Here is a 23,083-nt window from a genome sequence, read left to right on the forward strand (position 1 = left end):
AACTGGATTTATATATATATACGAGATTGTTACTGTACATTTCATATACATATTGTACAAGAGCAAAGAAATGTATGTATTTTGTATGTGTGTGTTCATTTCCCCTGCATTAAGGCTGTGTGCTACTAAATACATTTCTAGTCATGATGTCACAATGGAGCTGCAAGAATAAATCATCGATGTCACAATGCTTTAAAATTACTAAGGTAAACTTGCAGTGTGTTTATTTTTATTCATGTTAATGGAAACTGCCTCTCTACTTCTCAAGTATTTGTAAAATAAGAACAGGAAATATGATGGTATATATCTTATACTGCATATGTTTTCCTTTCTTTTTTTATGCAACTAATAACAGTAAGACCAACCAATAATACATGATAAATTAATAGTATTCAGAATTTTTAAATGTGAATTTTTCTCCTTTAATTCAGCAGGTAACTCACAACAACTGATGGACAATGGCCATAACTGCAGGACTGCATCCCATTAAGAGAAATGAGTGAGTTCATGCTGGTTTTTCTTTTTTGAAAATATATTTTAATATTGACAAATGGTAATTCAGTTTTTTAAACAGCACTATTTAAAAAAAAACAACATCATATTTTATATATTTTAAAATCAGTATTTCTTTCCCTCCTACCTTTAAGGTTAAACTATACTTTTTACTTAATAATACCAACATCTTATGAAAGAGTAATCTTAGTTCTGTGTATTTCAAATCTATTGTGTTTAGAAATGTTGACAACAGTAGTGTTTTTACATTTTCTTTCTATGATTTTTATGCAAGCTATGTGATATATGTTAAAAATATAGCTACAGCATATGTTTCAGTTGAGTCACAGTACCTGTGTTCACTGTTCACTCTTGAAGGTGAGTGACTCAATTCTCAATGTCCTAAATGTGAAAATGTCCTCATTTTTATGACACCTGTGAGTTTAATTAATTTAGTGACTACTGCAGCTTCATTGGATTGTTGCATAAGTGTTGACATTGCATGAAAAAGATAGATACTTTATCGATCCCGTGAGGGAAATTGCAGTGCAACAGCAGCTTTACACAGACAACACAGCCACAGTGTAACGAATGATACAATAATAATAATAGTACAATACATACAATACAATCAGTACAGTGAGGGGTGCACTAAAAGAGTTACTCACAGTCAGGACACACAAAGAACAAACTAGAACAGAACAGTACGCAGAAAAATCGTATCACACATATGAATATAAATATAGATGTAAATATAGATATAGATATAAATATAAATGTATTGCACGGGTCCCTGGCATATATTGCACAAAAACTGTTGTAAACAGGAAAAGAAAGAGAACAGATGTAGCAGTAGATGTGTTCAGTCCAGAAACAGGTCACTGTCGATGTTGCCTCTGCCCAGACGCAAGGTGGATGCGTTGTACAGTCTTATGGCAGAAGGCAAGAATGACCTCCTGTAGCGCTCCCTGTCGCACCGTGGATGAATCAGTCTATTGCTGAACGTGCTCTTCATTTCTACAAGCCTGTCATGGGAGATGTTGTCCATGATGGCCTCTAGTTTGGACACCGTTCTCCTCTCAGCCACGACCTCCAAGGGGTCCTGGTCAGCCCAATGACAGAGCTTGCTCTCCTGATGAGCTTGTTCAGCCTTTTAGAATCAATATATGCAAAAATGTATGAAGCAGAGTCTCAGAGGGAGTGAACATGAGTTGACGATTCCCTAATGTGTAGTGTCTTCTGTGATTAGAAGCTTATAATTTAGAGAAATGGCCCACACACAAAAGCTAAAATTTACTTTAGTACCTAAATGGCTTAGCTCTGTTTGGTGGGAAATTATCGGTATAGACTGAAATGCTGACTGTCAGTTCTCTCATTTCTGTACAAACCACATGAGCGTATGCATACAAGAAATGAAATAAAAAAATTAAAAAGTGTTCTTAGAGAATTCAAGAATTTGAAAAATTACAGCTATTAGATTCTGAAGTCACTCCTGTTGGACGTGTAGCTGAACACTACATGGTTCCCAGCCTGAAGAAATGCAATAAGAAAATGTCCGGTCTGCATAAAATGTGTCAAGGAGCCAAAAGAGAAAAAACAACAAAGTAAGAAACATTCCTGTATTTCAGGGCTTTTAAACCTTTGGAAAATCTGCCTGTCTTGGCTCAAGCCAGTCCTCGACGTACCTTTCCAGCAGGCACTCCACAGAAGTGCGAGCTGAGTAAAGTCTCTCTAAAGGTGGGGAAGAAGACCCTGAACTCCCAGCCCTGCCTGGTTCTCCTGCGCCAGCACAGCATGCGCTTCGGGGCACAAAGTAGCAGCCCTTTCTTCTGTAGAAACAACCCCCACCCGCGGAGAGTCCGCCACATGAAAGGTTAGTCAGCCCCACCCCACCTTGTGCCAGCCACACTGGCTGTAAAGGGAACATTGAAGAGTCCAAAGACCTACACTGGTAACGTTTCGCGCTTCCCTGTAGCAAACAGTAACGCTAACACCTGCGCAAACATCTGTTGACATCATGTGGGCTATACAGTATCTGATAGTATAACTCACCTCTTATGAAGGGAGAGAGCAAAAACAGAAAAAAGCAGGGAATTACAAATTGGTATGATTTTCTTTCCTAAGATTTGAATTAAAATGTCAAAATAAGTTCACAATACAAAAACATTTTGCTAATTGGTTAATGCATTGACTTCAGTGATGGAAATATGTGTATGCACTCACATCTAGTGAAAAATACACATTTAAATACAATATACTCAACATTACTTGCTTGTAATTAATCCTTTTTGGGTTAACTAGCGGTTTTTAAGGAGCTGAATAACCTTGGTTTCGTAGGATATTTGATAATGAAATTATCAAACTAAATTTTCCGTTCCAGGCCTGAATGACATTCCAATTTGCACTGTGAATGATGAGGGCTATGGTCAGACGACACAGTACTGCTTGGGAAAGCCCATGTCACCTGAGAAATACCTTATATTGCAATGCAAAATCCCCAGCAGTGCAATGGGAACTCCCACCTCTTGCACAAGAGATACCATCAGTGGTCTGCAGCTCTTCCCATTCAAAGAGATGGATTTGCCTTCCCTGCAGTTATGTAAGTCATAAAAAGTGTAATATTTTACAAGTACACCATATGGAATGACTGATTTCACTTGGTAGGAATTAAGCCGAAAGTGAATCTAGACCAGTGATGGAACACATTAAGTGGAGTGAATTGCATGACATCACATCTAAATGCAATGATGAATTTTCTCAAAGGTCTGATTCTCATTAGCTTTTAACATTATCTGTCTGAAATGGTGAGTCTCCTAGAAAATATATTTTTTTAACTTGTGAGTTTATCATGTAATCCTGTCTGAGTGATGATGGAATGTTTCCCATGCTCGTGTACTTTATTACTAAGAAATAAGTAAATGATCTATAGTTCCTGTCTAATATGAAGGGAATTCAAATATAAACTGCAGTGACATACTGTGCAATGCAATCATAGAGTAAACATCTGTATTGGATCCCAGTGGCCAGAAGCACAATTAAGAGCAACTATTAACCATCTTTTAATAGACAGTGTGTCTTAAAGTCGCTTCTGTGCATAAATAGAAGTTCTTAACTGACGTTCATGGGAGATAACAAGAGGCAAAGCCAATTCTGTCCAGCTGTTTTAAATCATAATCTTTACAGACTTTCATGATATACAACTACATACAATAGATCTCAAACAAACACCTCTTCTCACATTTGTTTTGCATATGGTACATCCAGCCTCCATTGCTTCAATCCATCAATGGTCCCCTTGCAATTTTTACTAAGCTTGAACAGTACTGAGCTAGAACTTGTTTAGAAGGATACAGATTTTTATTTTTCAGAAGTGGAAAAAATGTCCACTTCTTCCACAATTTTATTTCTAGACTAACATTAGACTCATAGATTAGGTGGTTGTACAAGTAATGAGAGGCAAATAGTCTGCTGTTGGTCCCTAAACTCAAATAAGTTCATGAGAGCTACTCCTTCACTGATAACCAACATGACCAAAGCTTATGCTGAATTAAGGAAACCGCATATGCTAGTAAAAGTCTTGCTTCATCTCAAACCTTTAACTATACTACAAAAACACCACTTTGTGATGAGTATAATGTTAGAGCTCGATGACCCTAGGTCATGTTTTGAATCTTCCTCTTGATTTAACGACATAAAAGGCTTATTTATAAAACAAACTGAGTGCTGGAATAAATGATAACTACTTGGTAAGGGGTCATGTTTTGACACTCGTTCCAGGAAATTTAACCGATGTCACATTCGACACGGAGTTTAACGTAATTGGCAATTCAACAAAAACAAATAAGACAAAGGATGTTGGACACCCCAGCTTCAAATGGCAAAAAGTCATCAGCAATGTTGTTAAAAAGCAAAAGGATGACATTTGTGTCTTTATCACATGTTAACGAAGTGTCAGAAGCCTGGAGAGAGGAACTGAGAGACCTAGCAGAGAAGGCAGGACTGCTCAATCCAACAAAACCTGAAAGAGGTGAATATGTATAGTTTTTAAGGGCTCTCATCTTTTTTTCTGTATAAAAAGTAGAACCTTTCTTAACTGATTAGCGAACTAACTTTCTTAATTGATGTGATCAGCTGAGCACAATCTGGACATCAGCTTCAAAGTACAGGAAACCATATTCTGCCACCATCGTAGTCATCTAATTCTTTTTACTATCATTCTTTTTTCCCCCTTTTCTACAAAAGATTTTTGTACAAAACATAAGGCAAATTCCAATAATCCAGACTTGAATAATGCAAATCAGAAGAATAAAATGCCATTACTTTAGAGTTGCCAGAATATATTCTTTGCTTATATAACTCTCTCCCAAATGAGTAACACTGGATTATAAGTGATCTATGTACAGTATGCCTATGAAAAGGCCCCGTTGTTCAGTCTCTCCAGGTAGTGGCACAGCTTCATCAACACGTTCTGGGTCCCAACAATCCAGCCCTCTGATTGGACGAAATGGCTCAAGGGAAGAGGAAGTAAATTTGAATCAGGAATTGCTGGTGAGCACTTTTGATCAAATTGTGTGTCCACCGTCCACATGTGTGCCATGTGCTTTCTACCTGTATACACAGAGTGGTAACAAATAGGAATGTTCAGTGTAAAGCAAAGAGAAGACATTGTCCACAATATTTCAAAAAGCTAAAAATAGAGAAATACTAAAAGCCTGTGATCCACCGGTATCATATTAATAGAATTATCATTATAGATTTATTAAGAGTTTCATTGAACCAAAGACATGCTATTGAATATAATTGAGTTTATATTTTATTTCCCTTCTGTAAAAACTTTTTTGGAAAAAGGTGGTTCCAGATTAACTCTTTAACAATTTTCCCTGCAAGCCACTGGTAAGGCCTGTCTAATATGTCTTATATTTTGTTTCTAGTCTCTGAGCTCTAAATATCATGACAGTTAAGTACCTGGTACTGTAATTAAGTTGAAATGTTTGAGTTGTTTGATTTGGATCTCAAAACGCAAATGGTTTTAACCATCAAAAATCAGAGTTAATTGGTCAAAAACTTTATAGCTTAGTTTACTCTTTACTCATTGCTATTATTATACTGTAATTATTAATAATTAGTAATGTGCATGATCATTTTCCTTGCCCTTTTCTTTTCTATACCTTCAATGCATAGATCATTGACATGCTATGCCAGATACTCCAGACAGACACCATTGCAGCTGTTCAACACTGGCTTCTGACTGCAGGCCAGAGAGGTAGGGTGAAACTTCAGACCACTTTACTTTACAGAGTTTACAGATTCTGACTGACAGATTAGTATAACAAACAATAAAAAGGTATTGGCATATGTTGAAAAGGGTTTCAAACATCTTTAGAAAAAGATGTTTAAAAAATGTAATTGAACCTTATTTAGATTTCAACACATTGCCACCGTGAAAATCTGGTTTCAGCAGGGACACCAGAACCTCACAGAGATGAGACCAGATGAAAAGGTGCAAAAAATGGAGACATTTTTGAGTACATTTAACAGAACATCAGAAATGAGTTTCTAATTTTGTCAGTTTTCCTAATTGTGTTTTATTCAATATCTTATATTTACAGGTGAATTAATTTACTAATATAGTCATAGTAACCTATCATAATCTATATTTCCTTTTTGTGTGGAATCCTGAATATTGGAATTAAACATCTGTTATTCAGGAATAACACTCCAATTGTAGCTACAGTGTCACGGATGTCGGAAAGGACGAACCGTAGAATGGCAGGAGAGCGAAAAGACCCTCTGCGTAGCAGCGAGACGGGGGTTAGCCCGGGCTCAGCTGTTCAGGGAATGCCGTATAGAAACCTATGCCCTCAGGTAGCGGACGTGGGGCGACCTGGAGCTAGGCAGGTCTCAGGACATCCGAACGTCAATGCTGAGCCAAGGCAGACTGAAAGATCCGGAAATATATAGCCCCAGAGAGAGAGAAACACAGGGAGGACAGCAAAGAACCGGAAATGAGAGACAGGACAGAGAAGGAGCGCCCTCTGGCTCCAGAGGGCGTGACATACAGAATTTGTAGAGATATTATTGATCATCATTTTTTACCCATGCCCACACACATCATAGTCTATTTTTTTTTGGAAAAATATGCTTCTTTCTCTCTACTGTTGAACGTCATTTGCTAATATCTGCTGTTGGGTGTCGATGATGTTGCTGGTTTCCATGCCCATGCTTACATAAGCGCAAAATGTGACAAATCAACAAATCATGTTGGCAACCACAGCAGAGCAATGTATTCCTCCCCATGAATGTCTAACGTTCCCTGTTTCAGAAAAGGAGCTGGTGCTGAACATCATTCGTGCAGCCATAGGTAAAGAGGGTTTTCATCTAAAGAAAAGCTCAGAGGAGAATCAGGTGGTTTTAGTGGAACTTGAGTCTCGCTCTTCAGTCTCTCGATCACCCTCTATTTATGGAGCTCCAAGCAGCAGGTATTGAAATCTTTGAATCCCAAGCACAATCACCACAGGCAACCAACAAGTTCTGTGTCAGTCGCCTATGAGCCTAAAATGAAAGTATCTGCATTTCAGGGCAATATACAGTGCCTTCTTTTATCCTCTATTTCCATGTCTTTGTTGTCTAATATTTTGCATGGATGCATGCTTATTACTTTGTATGACATATAGGGTAGAAATATATAAATCCAATAAAAGACTTGTTTTGCTGTATTTAAAATACCTCCAATAACATAACCTTTTCCCCAGCAGTGTACAATTTAATGATGTATAAGAATCTAAAACTTAATTAAAAATTAATTAAATTTTCTTTGCTTTTCTTTTAACAGACTATATCCTTCTCAAATCCTAAGCTGTGATTCAGGTAAAACTTGAATATTCCTAAAGTATGTATAATTCATATGTAAATTTCACACACAGTTAATTACACTAAAATTATCCAAATTATTTTTTTCTATTAGTTTAAGATCCCTCTTTTAAGAGGTTTGTTCTAAATGGTAACTAATTACATTTTTAATTGTCTCATCATTCTGATACTCTCATGCTGCTCTTGATTTAAAGTGATGTCATTTTATGTGATCTCCGCATTTTGAGATTAGAGTTACCATCGTGGCTGGCAAAAAAAAACATGATATTCACCTGATTTAAAGAGGAAGTATTTCTTTAACAAAAAATAGGATCGCCGATTTTTAGATCGCCAATAGAATCCCCTTGTTACAAACCCTCCCAATGTGGAAACACCATTTGTGTTTTTCGTGTCTTGGAGCACTGCCTTGAACCCTGCAACCGCACACGGGAACAAATGATAACAGAGGTTCAACACTGATTGGAGGAGAGATGAGTCTCTTACACAAACTCAATCCTGCAAGTACCCATGAGGCCACAGAAACACTTTTATCCTGAAAAAATAAGCAGCAGAGAAGAATGAAGTAAAATATTCACTTAAAAAATGGTCTGTGTTTTTAAGGGAAAACGGAAAACTCCAGGAAGCATACAGAGAGGTCGTCATCGGCAACTACACAAGATAGCTGTACCACCGAAAGGCAGACAAACCCGAGAACGCTGACCAGCCCAAGCATCTGCAACCTGACATTAAATAAAAAGGTTGTATTCCGTTACAGCAAGAAACTGACATCACCTCATGACCGCGCGGCAGCATTTCAGGCCCTGAGGAAAGCAGAGGAATGCACACAAAAAAGTGGTTCAAAGCCAACCTCTTGAATATTATGAAATGAAGACCTAAAAAAATACTGGAGTAAAGGAAAAACATCTCACTCTAAACATCATTTTTTGGAAGCCATTTTATTTTGATGGATAGCAACATCTGAGTTTAGATTTAGATTTGCGTTTTACTTCTTCCATGACAAGTGCTATGCTACATATATAGTGCCAGCCCCCAAACCAAATATTTATGAACTCATACAGACATGGTCATACGAACTGGGAAACCTTGGCAAAACAATGCTCTGAGTAGAAAATATTCTTTCTTAGAACTCATTCAAAGCATCGAAACCATGTTAAAAATAGCTGCATCCATATTATCTTAAATGCAAATTATTTTATCAGTGATGAAATTCAAATAACATATCATAGGCTATAGAAGAATTCTGGCAGAAATAGAACATATTCTTATTTGAGCTTTTGTTCCCCAGTATTTTTAATTTGAAATAAACCTTCTTGGGCAGTATGGTGGCACAGCTGTTACTACTGCTGCCTTGCAGCACTGGGGCCCCAGCCTGAGACCTGGGGTGATCTCTGTGTGGAGTTTGTCTGTTCTCCCCCAGGTGCTCCAGTTTCCTCCCACACTCCAAGGACATACTGATAAGTTTAGTGGCTTCTGGGAAAATTAGGCCTAGGTGTGAGTGTGTGTATATCTGTGTCTCTGTCTGGCTTATGATGCCTGTTGCTTGCCAAGATAGGCTCTGGCTCTTCCATGACCCTAAATTGGAAGAAGGGGTTAGAAGGGGGTGAATGGATCATCCTTTTCTACTACTTTATAGTCAACAACTTTATAAGTAATATCTCAGCAGTATCCCATATAGATTAAAAATGTTTTATTTTCAGAATATTATTGTATATTTCTCTTCTGCATGGCAGAATGCTTACTTTTTATGCAGTTTTGATTATTATGAAGGTGGATATTTACAATATAAAAAATGTTCAGGACTGATGTCAAGAAAATAACAGGTTTAAAACAACCAATAGGCTCATTGATATATTGCCTGTAACATGGCTTAATTATATATGGCAATTGGGAATACATCATAACCTTAGCTATCACTGTACTCAAAATTACTTCAAGAATAACTGGAAGAAGTCTTTTCTGTGACTTAAGCCAATGTCTTTGTTGTACACTGTACAAGCAAGTTCTTAACATAAATTGGCAGTATTAAAATAACACAAATTACATACAAATAATTTTAAAGAGAGGTTAAACAAATCAATCATTTTAAGTTAAAAATCAAAGATAAATGGAACCACAACACTTCAGCACCTTTGCAGAAGATCCAAAAGAAGATAAATTCTTTTGCTTGCATGTACAGGAAATTCATGGCCCATGAATGCATATATTAAAAATCAGGTATAAGGCAGGTCAACAAATGCACTACAGGCACCACACATTTTGTTGCTCGTGTTCCTTAATTCATGTCACAAACAAAAAAATAGCCCCTCATTCTGTAGATTCAGTAAATACAACTCTGTGAATATCTGCTACTTATTGAAAAAGAAAATGTTCAGGGTCTCTATAGCGTTGTTTGCCTATGCTGCGGTTCCTTCCCTGGGTGACTCTTCCGAATTGTTGCGGCTCACTTCCTCGTAGCTCTGGTCTTGTTTTCCTTGTTTGCTCTGCACATCAGCGTCAGAGTTTGGTGCGACAGTGTTGCCTGTTTCTGAGTCACTGTCCGAGTCGAGCGACTCCTGCTCTTCGCCTTTGTCCGGAGAGGTGTCCTGAGCCAGGCTGCCCTCATGTCCCACTGGCACTGCCCCTTTCCGCTGAGGCAGGACGGTGAAGAAGGCCTCCTTCCAGTCTTTCTTCTCCAAGTACGCCAGTATGATCTCAAACACTGTAAGAGAAGAATCCCCTTGTCACTCGCACGTGCATGGGTGGCGACCTAACTGACTCGGGAGTTCATGTTGACTCATCGTTTTCCTACACCAGACACTGGTAAGAAGCAACAGAAAAGCCTTTAATAAACTGAAAACGTAGAGTGTGAAAAAAGTAGAATTTAAATAAAAGTAAACAAGATTAACAATCCTTTTGTGGGACTACACTTAAAATACTGAGTGTACAATCGATTATCACACTTTGACAACCCTCGTCCAGTAGAGCACTAGTGTTTCCTGGTATTCAGTATAGCTAGTCTCTGAGGAATTTACCGTTATTGGATTAAGCATGTACTTCATTAGGGGGAATTAACATGCTCATTTACCATTCAAGGCTACCAATAAAATCTGCAGAATAATAGCTTTTCATGATTGGGCTTCAGGCCCCTGCACTATGAAAAGGGCTTTTTTGCCCCTAGAAAAGTACAAAAAACGCAACCAGAATCATTCCTAGATAGGATGACCTATTTCTCATCGGGTTTTAGATTGTGAGAGGGCCTGATACAAATATTTGCAAAGTGAAACCAAAGAAATGTTTTATGATCATCATCAGAGAAGGCAGAAGTGATGAGGAAGTGTGGGAAACAAGCCAGCCATTTTCACACAGCTAATTCAGTAGGACACTTTGAGAAATGTCTCGATGGAATTCAAATCAAATGACATTCTTGTTCTTCCATGCACAACCTTTTATTTTTGTTCATTTTTTGGTACCTAAATACTATTTGCAGTAATAACGGTAAATCAGGAACTCTGAGGGTATGCGAGTTTCCATCCATTAATAGAAATGATAAGAGGAATTAAAAGTATGGCTTTGCAAATTCTACACTGCAATATGCAGTGGGACATCTCACCATGGTTAACTGCCAAAACCTTTCGGCTGTTCATCTTCACAAAGTTGCAAAGCGGAAGCTGAGCATGGTTGATCCCCAGGTCCTGAGCCTTCTGATAGGTAATTCCCTGTGACAAAGGTCAAGGTTAAGCTTGTAATAAACTGATGTAGAAGACCTATACTCCATGCTAAAAAGAGAAGAAAAGAAACACAACGTTTTGGCTGTGGAGCCTTCTTTGGGTGTGTGAAGAAGACCCAAAGACACCTGAAGAAGGCTCCACAGCCGAAACATTGTTTATTTTCTTTTCTATTTAGTATGGAATAAACTTTTACTTTGCAGCCTACGCATACTGATGCAGCTTCCTACTTGACCTATACTCAGTCAAATGAAGTGTTCTGAATTTTTGGGGTTTTTTCCCCCAACATACCACCTTTTTAAAATGAAATTAGCACTCATTGCATCTAGGTAACCACGTCAGACGTCTCAGCCAATAAATGTAGAAAAAACATGCACAATCATATGCGAATAAGCTAAACTGCAGTTCACTGACTGATCTGTTGCTAAACTGCAGAACAGAAATACAAGTTAAAGGGATACTGCAAAGCTATTTTTATATTTTGAGGTTAGAAACCTAAAAAAAAAACAGCCTAACACAAGTGTAAGGAAGATCACAGAGGGCCAGATAAAGTTTTAAAGATTTTGTTGATGGCAGCTCACGTGAATAGTACCTTATGGTGATTGTGGTCCACAAGTCCTCCAATAACATAAGCTTTTGACTCCTCCAGCTCCTGTAGCACATTTGGCGAGTCAGATGTTAAATACACCAGATCTTCTTTGTTCAAGATTTCACTGAAATGCTCCGACTTGATGTTGATGTCCTTAGTGATGCATAGATAAGAGATCCTGATTAACAACTGCTACATAAGAGACAAGCTATTTATCTCTAAGCTTTATGATCTTCAAGATCTTGTTTCTTAACAATGTAATAGTATAGAAATAGAACGAAATATACTTTTTTGATTAAGTTAACAAGTATGCATTTAACTCAAGTCTTGACTTGTTAAATTTATTTAACTGAAATAACATCCTGCACAACTTTGTCACTTATAGAAACTAATCCAAGGGTAGCCTTTAAAACCCACATGCTCGTGACTCTCCGAGAACAGGGTTTTGAAGCAAAGGAAGAACACATGAAAATGGACATGAGAGGTGAGAGCAAGTGCAAATGAAAGGAAATCTCGGGGATAACTTATCGTATTTATCTACTAAAAGCGAAAATCAATTTCTAATACTCTTATTGAACTAAATAAAAATATTTCACCATTTATACTGCATCCAATTCATCTGCCTACATAAATGGAACATTTTATGTACACCACACCACAGAAAACCTAAGACATTCAGTAGCAAAAACAGTTTTCATCGGCCCAGTTAATCTTTTATTTTATTTTCTTTCACACTAAATGCAGCAGTCATTCTAACAGTACCACAAAGCCTACATTTGTAACAAAGAAAAATATCCTACCTTCCAATTAACCCATCCTTTGTTGCTTTCGTCCATGTTCTGTTTTAACTGTCCACCGTGGCTGGTGAGATAAAACTGAAGGAAATGTGAATGACCTTTGTTATGGATTTGCATTTAAATTTAATTTAAAATTCTCAATAATAGGATTCTTTAATATCTGAATATTAAGACAGACTAATGCATTACCACCAGGGTTTTGATTATTGTACTGCTTTAATGTCTTCTAAAAAATGCTGCATATGTTCACTGGATTAATAGGATGAAAAGAGCTATATTAATATAAGCAAATAATGGCAAAAACAACTACCATCAACTATTGTTGGTGGTGTCCCTTATAATTAATAATCTTCAGTACACTGGCAGCATCTCAGAACATTTAAAAAACAAAAAAATACATAATTTTTGTCATGCAGATACCATTTTTATTAGTTGAAAAGGTTAATGAATTTAGTCCACATTTGGCATTATTCATGTTTGAGTATAATGCAGTACATTAAAGTCAAGTCTGAGACTGGCCCACAATCTCCTACACTCCTTCGTGACACTGAGATACACAAACTATGTGTCTGAACACAAACTGTAAGAAACACTATCATACTCCTCCAGCAGAGAATTTGTTTTCCTAAGTCTCTTTAGTTTTATTACAATGGGCCAGACTGGACTGCAGTTAAGAATTGAGAACTGTGAAGAAAGGGGTTAACACTCATACCTGGACAGGGTGCAGTGCCCGGCGATTCTCAGCATAGCACCTCTGAATTTGCTTGTGGAGCTTTTTCACATCCTATTCAAAACAAGTACAGCAACTGTCGTGTACACGATCAACTTGATAGTGTCTTTTTTCAAGACTTCTACTAATCAGTACATAGTAATTAATTTTTGGTGGTCACCCAGGCATCAAAACAAAGAAAAACTGTAAATAAGCATGAGCGTATTTCTATCAAATTTGTATCTGGAACATTTCTGTGCACTTTTCATTTCATTTTTAAACTTACAGAACAGGTATTACAAATGAGGGCCTAGTCTTCTGTTTAGTTCTAATAGTCATTTAGTTCCAGTGAGTAGATATTTAACAATTAAACTAATTATTTTCTTACACATACACAGGATTATTGTATGTCTTTACATATGATTACTCAAAACCTTCAGTTTATTTAAAGTACCACTTAATCTAAAACACCTAGGAGCGTGGGTGAAACAATTATAAAGAACTGTAAACAGCCAATCAGTTAATTTGACCAACTATATAAACTAAGGTGTAGAACTAGGGTGGATCAAAATATAGAAAATATTAGCACTTCCATGAATCGATTTAGAGCTTCTTGCTATAGAAATCTATAGAGTTTTACCCTTACTTCTCAATGAAAATATAGCCAAAAGTCTTAGGTACTGGGTTATTAAAGAAATGCTGTTGACCTATTGTAACTGTTCTGTTTTCTTTTTTCTAAAATCGAACTTGAAACAGGGTCATACTAGAGGCTTTTAATATTTTGCAACCCGCCTAAGAATGTCATTTCCCGTATTATTTTCTACTCATCTAAATCATTAATTTAGAAAGACAATCCTTTTTTCTGTTATAATTTCATATAATATATATGTCTCACTTCTAATACATTTATGCCCGAGATTCAAACAGTTTTTTTTCTTTGCTGCAAACTTAAATCTGTAAAGCTTTCAAAGAGATAAGCTGATTTCAGTAAATGAATAATCTTGTTAGTGCTTTAAGAAGAATAAAAAACAACAAAACAATCTTGTGTTGGTGTCTGGGATCTTATGTACAGTCTCTGAGAAAATAATGTTACAGAAGTGCATGCAGCTGGTATATTTATCAGGAAATGGTTATGAAAATGAAAATGGTTCTTTTAAGTTTCTTTAAGGGCCTCCAGTTCAAACTAAAGAGCTATTTACAGTCTTTATTTTGTTTAGAAGCGGTCTCTCTAAAGAGTGAATAAATCCCCGCTTCAGAATTGTTTGCACCAATAGAATATCACATACATAGTTGCCTCAGGCCTAACTTTTATGCATTTAATCATCAGGATCGGCCTTTAGTATAGGGAAGCCTCCTCTTTAACCATCCTAGAAAATAATAATGGCATTTGAGATGCAAAGCCATCCTGTAGCCTCATCACTCTAAAACCAAACCAAAAAGGTTTCTACTGGAGGGTCAAAAAGAGATGTTTTTGGAGCTCCTTTTTTCAAAGGATCTGCCTTACTAAGCTGAAATTGGTGCAAAAGAGCTTTGTCCCCATCTAATCATATTGTTGCGTTTGAATACAACTTTTTTAAAATCCCTCTTTATATGAATAATAAAGGTTCTGAGCACTCTGTACTCTTATACTGCTCACATTTGGCCTCAATAATGTCAGATGCTACCATTGTCAAAAAACAACGGCTAAAAATCAGTAATGGTCCCCTCCTGTGTACATCTTTAGCATTCAAGGGCAAACAAATGACTATGTGTTGTGACAATGAATTCATCCATCCATTTTCTAACTGTTTATGCAATTCAGGCTCATGGGAGAGTCGGAGTCTATCCCAGCAAGCAACAGGTGCAAGCCAGGATACAGCCTTGATGGGACGCCAGTCCATCACAAGAAAGACTCAAACATGCACACACATTTTCCCAGAAGCAATTTAACCTACCAGTATGTCTTTGGACAGTGGATTCAATTAAATTATTTTTTTCCAATGTATTTAATTTAATAGCTTGAGCATGAACAGTTTGGCTAATTCTTTAACTGAACTAACACCCTTTACAAGGTCTTGGGAAACTGAAGAAAGATACGAGACTGGGCCTCTCCAGGAACAGGGTGGGAGACTACTGTCTAAAGCACCTAACACAGCCCACCTTCAGCATCATGAGGCTGTCAAAGCTGCAGTCCACCACCAGCCGCAGGGCGCTGGGCGTGGCCTCTCTCCGCACCCGTTTCCTGAAGCCTCCGTCAACGCCATCCTCCGCCTGATTCTGACGCTCGAGCTTCCTCTTCTGTTTCTTCTCCTTGCGCCTCTGTCTTTAAAGCAGGGGACACACACACACTCACGCAAACTACACATTACTGTCAGGTGGGGTAAGCTTGTCTCTAGCCCCAGAGCAGAGCAAAAAAAAAAAAGAGAAGAGGTGAATGACCCTGAAGGAACAGAACCCCTTCTGGACAACATTCGTCTTCCGTTCTCAAGAAAGCAGATGGAAATCTCTGCGACTCAGAAGCCATTTCCATTCAAAAGGCCAGTTACAAAATACAAAAAGGGCTTTTTTTACCACCATTAAATGTCTCAGAGAAGCCTATGACCTTGCAATAAAAATCAGCTACACAACAGCTGAGGTCAAGTAGTTACTTAGCCTCCCTGTCGTCTCTTCTTGGCATAAAACACTGAAACCGAGGACCAATTGTAAGCGACTCCGCAGCAGTAGGTGTTAATACATAGTTCACCCCAGCTCTCTATAATTAACTTTGGATCATAAAAGCGTCAGCCAAATGATTCATTACTATTAACAGCTGAAACAACATCACTATTAACAGCTGTGCCAGATGAACCTCTTTCCTACAGGCACTAACAGTGGAACAGTCCCCGTGCACTGTGGAGTACCTCACGTTATCAATTCACTTCATTACTGACACCCGAAGAAGCCCCCACAGCCAAATTGTTGCGTTTCTTTTCATCTCCTTTTAGCATGGAGTAAAACTTTACTTGTTATTTTGCACAATTCATAACTGTACAAGAACAATTACACATAAGGATAGCCTTTGGATTTTAGAGGTTTTCCTCATTCATTTTGTAGCACGATTTATGAAGCATGCAGAATGTCACAAACACCACTGTAGTACCACTTACTTCCGAAGGTCCCGCTGTTCTTCCCATTGTTGGTTCCTTAGTAACCTCTTCCTTTGCCGCTTTGAGAGAGACTGTGTCTGTCCTGCTTGGACATCATTTTGCTGATTTTCGGAAGGTCTTCGCTCGGTATCTTTACCCACTTCTTTGGCGAGGTCTGCGACATCATTTGTGTCAGAAGACATCGTGCTGTTCACTTCTGTGTGGTTTACCTGCACATAGACAGTATTGCCAATCTCCACATCGATGTGGTCTGTTAAAAGCAGTCCTGCTAGTCTTAAAATCTTGGGAGGGAATCACAACAAAGGCATAACAGATGGGATGAGCTATCAAAAACTACTCAATAAACACGTGCATTTTTGTAGTACATGTACAGTAGGTAGTGAGAAAGAAGCTTCTGTTTTTAAGAAAGTCTATGCAGTATAGACTTACTATACTATATAGTGCAGTACAATATTACTACCTTGAAACCTGATCTTGTCAGATTTCAGAAACGAATCAAACCTGAGCCTAGTTAGACCAGGGTCAGTAGACCTCCAAAGAAAACCAGGTGGCTACTGTGAGAGGGGTAGGTGGGCCACTAGATAGCACTCTTCCCTTAAATCAATACTGCAGTGTAGTGACTGGGGGCAATGCACTGTAAGAGGTGCTAAGCTTTGAAGAGACAGAAGGTCCTGACTGCTTGGTCAATAAATATGACATTTCTTGTAAGGTTCAAGGAGGTGTTAATTCCACTGTCCTGGGTAAAGTGCATTCAAGGCTTGAACAATCTATCCTTGCTAAAATTTCACCTTAATTCAACTGCATAATAATCACTTGGTCTGCTGTGTAGTGATGCTGGTGGTTCATATTTGCTGCCACATGTCTTCAGGTGGGACTCCTAATACATGTAAATCAAATTAGTACAATTCTAGTCATGTTAAAATTTAAATAGCATAACAACAGCAAAGGCAGATATAGTACATGACTGACGCTTTTATTAAATATAAAATACGTACTATATAAAAAAACAAAACTTAAGTATTTAGATAACACAAGCTCTCATTCTCGAATACTTAAAAAACTGTGCCTTTCAGTTCAGAGAAATGAAACAGCACAGTGTTTACACATTTCACAGTATGAGAAGCTTGTGCGTTAATTTGCTCAGAAGGACCAGGTTTTTAAGGTGTGAATAAAATCTGGGACGCATTTTAAAATTTCTCACGGAACACACAAAAATCAGGTATGTATTGTGGAAATATCGGACAAAGTACTCATTAGAGAGGATGAAGTCTGATTTCCTTTAAGAAACTGATGGACGAGACTGTCGGATCCCTTATGCCTTACAAAATGCTAAACAAACGAGCTTAACGACCTCCTTTCATTTATCAGTGTTCCTGTCTATCAAAACATCGACTACCAGTATGTGATTGCTTACTGCATTTTTAAAACTTTAAAAGGGTACACTTTCAGTCATCTTTTGCAACAAATTACTGACTTCCCTTTCAATAAACTACAAAAAAATCACCTACGAATATAATATATGTATATCTTCTTACGTACTTCTAAAAAACACTAAAACATTCACTTTCTCTCATGAGGAAATACCACTGAATATACGACTGATAATAAACACACAAACGCCTCATTTTTTCGCTGTTCTCAACGAGAATTCCCTTAACTATGCATTACTTACCATCTGAAACACATCCTCTCCTTGTCACACGTGGATGAACGTCATCAACAAGCGCAGCTTCAGGAACAGGAAATGCTAAGAGGAAAAGGTTATCGGTTGCGATGAGGTTTGTGGGGTCGTTGTACACGCATAGTACTCTGTTCTATAAATTGTTGTGTTCGTGTGTATTCACGTGGTTATAGCTTAGTGGTCATTAAAACTAATTAAAACTTAAGAAATGTCAAATATAACGCTTAGACGCATCTCTTTCTATGCCTTGAAATTATTTACACCTTGTGTATGAATGGACATTACATGTTGTTTTTTTATTTTACTGTAAGTTAAGCGACCGTTCTATACCCTTAAATTGTAATATTTTCTGTTCCTTGTTTTATTGTCCTACGTTGAATTATTGTATTGGTTTATTTTCCTTTAGAAACACTAAACAGTAGTATATTTTTGCTGTGTAAAGTTTTAAAAGCTCCCTTTTTTAATCCGAGTAACCTTGCAGAAAGCTGCCGTCGAATTTTAATAATCTGATAAATGAAACGTGAACTATTTACGATTAATGAATGTGAGGGAGGGAGTTTCTGTGCAACAGTTTCCTTAAGTCCTGATTTGCCTAACATGGTATTGCAGCTGGGGGGCACAGTGGTTGACATTGCTGCCTTTCAGCACTGGGGCCCTAGGTTCAGTTCCAGACCTGGGGTGCTGTCATGGACACTACTTTTTGATTTGTGTGCCTGTCCTCCTGGCACTCGGGTTCGTCCCATAAGCCAAAGCCGCATTGATAGGGATAAAATCGTCCCTGGTGTATGAGAGTCTGTGCCTTTTTGTGCCCTGCGATAGACTGGCATCCGGGCCAGGGTGTTTCCTGCCTTGAGCATATTGCTCACTGGGATAGGCTCCTGACTCCCCCACGACCCTGAATTGGATGAAGCGCTTTTAAAAATGGATGGATGGAATTGCAGTCTGTCCCTGTTCACAGTCAGGTCTGCCTGGCTCATTCTGCTATAACTTAGATGGATGGCATTGTGTGAGGCTCCGTGGCTGTATGTGCAGGCTTCTCTCATTGACCCTGAAACTAGATGCACCAATATATTAACACATCTTTCCCGTGGCTTTGGCAATGACACAAATTTCCAGTGACACCATTTCCAATGGCTAGCCCACGTCTAGGCTGTTAAATCTGAAGTTTAACCTTGAAAATACAAAAGGCTCTATCATCCCTTACCCATCTATCCCACGTTCTTAGGGGACAGAGTGGCCCACAGACTCATTCTATCCCAGTATAGTGGTTGTATTGAGTCACCCGACATCCAGCCAAAGAGTTTTCTTGCAAAATGGATAGGAGATGTGACACGCGTGACAGTGCATCGGGTTCACATATTCTAAATTGCTTTTGAAGGAACAGTTCACATTCTTACCACTGATGCACAGGCCGTCCACTTGGACTCAAGTTCCACCATAGTCCAATTTATCCTTTTGCTGTTTATGCCCTCAAGAACCAATTTCCACCTGGAATGTTTTTCTCCTCAAACATTCTGTTATATCTCTGCAACTAAACACAACAGAACCCTGGTTCAGGTCTTAAACTGAAGATAAGATACTCTCCCTCCGCCATTCAAACCTACTCTGCCCTGCTTTAGGCAGTAATAATTTGAGATAGTTGCCAAATTTTGGGAACATGACCCATGGCAGGCCAAAAAAGGGTGAACTTGATCCAACAGTGTGCCTCATATGTTCATAGGATTCTCCACAATATGCTTCAGGGCACTGCACTGTGTAATTACTAAGTCAGCTAAGGACAAATGCTCATTTACAATAACAACCTGGAGACCTATTTGTACAGCAGAGCATTTACTTGAGCCAGCTGGGAAAAGTACCTTGCTCAAGGGTGTAACATCCATATCTGACTCGGAATTTGAACACAGAGCCCTCCAGTTTAGAGTCCAGAGCTCCTACATGCCACTTCACACTGCTGTCTCCTCAGAGCTCTTTGTGGGTGGAAGCACTTCATGATGCTGACAGTGTGATACCTACTGTCTTATCTCAGGGTCACTTTTATTATGAGCAAGGACTTAAAATTCATTATTCCCATCTTCCATTTACAAGGAGCGTTATGCAACAGTGGGAGACTAGTAAAGGGGATCTCTCACATATATGGACAGAGATTGTTCTGCATGCAAGATTACAAATGTATATAAATACAGTATATGCATTCTAAATGTATTTGCTGAATTGCAAAGTCAACCCTGGACAATAACTTGTGAAATTATTTTGTATTACATTATATACAAAATGAATGTGTGCTGTGTCCTGCCATACTATGAAAATATTTTTCTAAAAGCTTTCTGGCTCTTACGACTGTTTACCTTATTGATTACATTATTGTTTGCTTCACAGAACTGAAGAAAGAGGACGAAAGGGGAGAGAGGGGAGAGTGCGTGGGATGTTTCTAACTAGAGTGAGGTTCTCTTTATAGCTTCTTTCCCAGCTGAGAGTGAAGGAACGTCTTGTTCTAAATCCTGACGTGTCAGGAAGTGTGACATTACCCTGAGACACTGTACTTTGACCATGTAATAACCAATATGGCCACAAAAAACTAGGTGAAAGTTATATGGAAATAGATCCATACAAAAATGCATGTAGCATTATTAAATGGATGCATCTGATCTTTTTCATTTTCAATTAGTGTAAGAGAATAACAGCCATCTGAAACTCTGTATTCATGCCCAGATCATATATTAATTATCAGTTTGTTTGTTTGCCAACATCTTTATCCAGAGCTTCTTCCAAAGTATATTTCACACTGCATTGTCAGTGAATGAATCCTGACTGTGGGTGACACAATGGCCTATTGATTAGCATTGCTGCCTATAGTGCTGGGGCCCTGGGTTTAGTTCTGCTATCAGTGCTATCTGTGTGGAGTTTTTGTTGTCTCTGTGTACACCTGTGGGTTTCTTCTGGGTGCTTCGGTTTCCTCCCACAGTCCAAAGACATACCAATAAGTTAATTGGCTTCTATTTGAGTTTGTGTATGTTTGTGCCTGTGTGTGCTCTGTGATGGACTGACAACCCATCTGCCTGGTGCCTGTTGCATGCCAGGATAGGCTCTGGCTCCCCCAAGACCCTGTATTGGATAAAGTGGTTAGAAAATGAATAGATTGTTGGAATTCAGAATGCGGTTGCTATTAATCAATTAATCAAACCATTTTTTAGTTTATGTTTTCAAATATGAATTCTACACATATTTATCATAATCTAAAAGCAGACATTAAATGAAACAGTGTGTGTGAGAGATGTACCATGAAATAGCTTAGAAACAGATTCAGTGGAGACTGGAGATCAACGGTTTAAAAACGAGAAACAGCTCAAGAAAGGCTCAAGAAACAGCTGGATGTTATCTAATAATTATCAAATGGACTAGAAAAGGGCCAGATGATCTTCTCTCATTTGTAACCTGTCATCTTATGCTCTTAAAATGTAGCACTAGTTTGCAAAACGTCAATATTCTGAAAGCTGATTACTGATAGAGTCTTGGGCAATTCAATCTTGCTACATGTGTTTAAAACAATTGGCATCCCAAAGATAAGTTGTTTGCTGTGAATGTTACAGGTCACTCAGACACCATGGCTCTGAAATCTCATTCTCATGTTCAATGATTAACCCAAACGTATTGCGTGAACTTAGAACTTATGCGTGGAGTTTGGAGTCTGCCCTCCACTCTATCTAGATAAACATTTCTGGCTTTGAGCACCCCTCTGAGTCTCTGCAGCCAGAACACCACTTTTCAGACACTTCTATTATTTTAATCAACTAATAACGTCTCATTGGAACAATGTTAAGACTAAGCCTTATATTCCTCTGCACAATCCCATTTTGCCTTTCTGCCTCCTCTAAAGGTAAGTGATTTGCACCATTATTTAATTTTAAAATCAGCCAGTTATAAGATGTTTTATTTTTCTGAATCCATCAATTTTCATTTCTAGCTGTAAGTGTTTTGTACAGAGTGATTCTTTCTTCAGATATAAATATATAGATAATTACATAGATATAAAGAGTATGATTAAAAATTTAAAAGACATAGGTTACAATTAAGAATTGTACAGTAAATGGCCATTCATTCAGAAATGTCAAGCATGTCTGGATAACTGTCATAAAAGGTTTTATAGCTCTCTGAAGTTAGAATGATGTCCTCAAGTTAAGTTCTTTGTTAGTGTCACTAGTTTGGACAAGTATGCTTACAAGAACAATAATAAAATGACATAATTTGTGTAGTTAATGATATAAAGATACAATGCCCTGTGGTATTGAATACTGTTACAGCTGTTACTCTCAGTTTTTATAATGCAGAACATTGTCCTATTGTTCAGCTTTTTTTTTTAAAAAGAAACTGGTAATATATGAAAATTATTGTATGTTGTTTCATTATTTACATAAACAATTTGTGATTTCATTATTTAGGTAAATTAGTGAAACAGAATAGAGCTTTTATTGGAAACAAACACTATCCTTAACCAGACATTTGTATTTCCTAATATATATAAAAAATGTTTATTTTTAAATTATTTTCTCAGTTAAAAAAATAGAATAGGCTGGGAAACAGGGGTGTTAAGAGTGCTTGTCTGATATTTAAAGAAAATGTCAAACAGAAAAGTCTGTGAGCTTTTATCACACATTATTAATGATTTTATTATTAATTATTATTCCATATTAATGTTAGTAAGTTATTCCAAAATCATCTGTTGAAGAGTTATTCTAGAGAATATTTATTGAGATTGAAAACAGTGCTTTACATTTTTATGAAATTAAACTTATCATTCAACTTATCTTGGAACTTGCATCGAAGAACTTAGAAAACGTTTAGTTTTTGAGCAATGTTTGTTTGTTCCTTCTTTGCTATTTAGACTAAGATGAAAAGAAAGGATTGAATTCTTGTTAAGCAAAGCTTCTCTCAGCGTTAAGTCATAAAAAATGATGCAATCTTACTATGATGTGTCATTCAGACTAGCAAATGCAGACAATACCTAACACTGTGGAAGGAAAGTACTACTTGTGGATAATGTAATAGCATTTACACATATACCAAAGAACTTCAACAATGATTCAGCCAGTTTGCAGAGTTCACCTACAGTACAGTATCT

The 23,083-nt window shown here is 37.7% G+C and overlaps 3 protein-coding genes across 9 annotated transcripts in view; 2 read left to right on the forward strand and 1 right to left on the reverse strand.

Moving 5' to 3' along the window:
- The first annotated feature begins 225 nt into the window (after positions 1 to 225).
- On the forward strand, positions 226 to 8,281 carry LOC107077126 (protein TBATA-like). Of its 4 annotated transcripts, none has more exons than XM_015345203.2 (10): positions 226 to 299; positions 432 to 499; positions 2,121 to 2,365; positions 2,873 to 3,091; positions 4,442 to 4,519; positions 4,925 to 5,040; positions 5,674 to 5,755; positions 6,815 to 6,971; positions 7,325 to 7,359; positions 7,963 to 8,281. In XM_015345203.2, exons 2-10 carry the CDS (start codon positions 459 to 461, stop codon positions 8,214 to 8,216), a joined length of 1,227 nt encoding a protein of 408 aa, XP_015200689.2. In that variant the 5' UTR covers positions 226 to 299; positions 432 to 458; the 3' UTR covers positions 8,217 to 8,281. The 4 variants fall into 4 exon arrangements, with proteins under 4 accessions (XP_015200689.2, XP_015200693.2, XP_015200691.2 ...); XM_015345207.2 differs by having other exon boundaries at positions 6,815 to 6,853; positions 7,963 to 8,123; XM_015345205.2 differs by having other exon boundaries at positions 233 to 299; positions 435 to 499.
- On the reverse strand, positions 8,279 to 18,040 carry trmt10a (tRNA methyltransferase 10A). Of its 3 annotated transcripts, XM_069191088.1 has the most exons (9): positions 17,959 to 18,040; positions 17,075 to 17,163; positions 16,287 to 16,495; positions 15,301 to 15,463; positions 13,165 to 13,236; positions 12,456 to 12,530; positions 11,659 to 11,808; positions 10,952 to 11,057; positions 8,279 to 10,060 (listed from the first exon to the last, which is right to left on the reverse strand). In XM_069191088.1, the coding sequence occupies exons 3-9, from the start codon at positions 16,466 to 16,468 to the stop codon at positions 9,756 to 9,758; spliced, it is 1,053 nt and encodes a 350-aa protein (XP_069047189.1). In that variant the 5' UTR covers positions 16,469 to 16,495; positions 17,075 to 17,163; positions 17,959 to 18,040; the 3' UTR covers positions 8,279 to 9,755. The 3 variants fall into 3 exon arrangements, with proteins under 3 accessions (XP_069047189.1, XP_006629928.3, XP_015200695.2); XM_006629865.3 differs by lacking the exon at positions 17,075 to 17,163 and having other exon boundaries at positions 17,959 to 18,025; XM_015345209.2 differs by lacking the exon at positions 17,959 to 18,040 and having other exon boundaries at positions 17,075 to 17,361.
- Positions 17,998 to 23,083, forward strand: part of mttp (microsomal triglyceride transfer protein) — a 31,887-nt gene continuing 26,801 nt past the window's right edge. The window contains exons 1-2 of one of the 2 annotated variants that reach the window (XM_015345200.2): positions 17,998 to 18,064; positions 20,344 to 21,841. In XM_015345200.2, the coding sequence (XP_015200686.2) occupies positions 21,778 to 21,841 (64 nt within the window). In that variant the 5' untranslated portion in view covers positions 17,998 to 18,064; positions 20,344 to 21,777. The remainder of the gene's footprint in view (positions 18,065 to 20,343; positions 21,842 to 23,083) is intronic. The other variant, XM_015345201.2, reaches the window with a different exon arrangement.

This window comes from Lepisosteus oculatus, chromosome 1 (assembly GCF_040954835.1).
Source record: "Lepisosteus oculatus isolate fLepOcu1 chromosome 1, fLepOcu1.hap2, whole genome shotgun sequence".
NCBI classification, from domain to species: domain Eukaryota; kingdom Metazoa; phylum Chordata; class Actinopteri; order Semionotiformes; family Lepisosteidae; genus Lepisosteus; species Lepisosteus oculatus.

Excerpts from the sequence above, each read along its gene's own strand:
- LOC107077126 (XM_015345203.2), top strand. The coding sequence starts at position 459 with ATGGCCATAACTGCAGGACTGCATCCCATTAAGAGAAATGA. Across the intron at positions 4,520-4,924 it reads TCCAACAAAACCTGAAAGAG|TCTCTCCAGGTAGTGGCACA; the intron begins GTGAATATGTAT and ends CCCGTTGTTCAG. Across the intron at positions 6,972-7,324 it reads TATGGAGCTCCAAGCAGCAG|ACTATATCCTTCTCAAATCC; the intron begins GTATTGAAATCT and ends TTCTTTTAACAG.
- trmt10a (XM_006629865.3), bottom strand. Across the intron at positions 12,531-13,164 it reads GGGCACTGCACCCTGTCCAG|TTTTATCTCACCAGCCACGG; the intron begins GTATGAGTGTTA and ends CATTTCCTTCAG. Across the intron at positions 10,061-10,951 it reads GGTTTTGGCAGTTAACCATG|TGTTTGAGATCATACTGGCG; the intron begins GTGAGATGTCCC and ends CTTCTCTTACAG.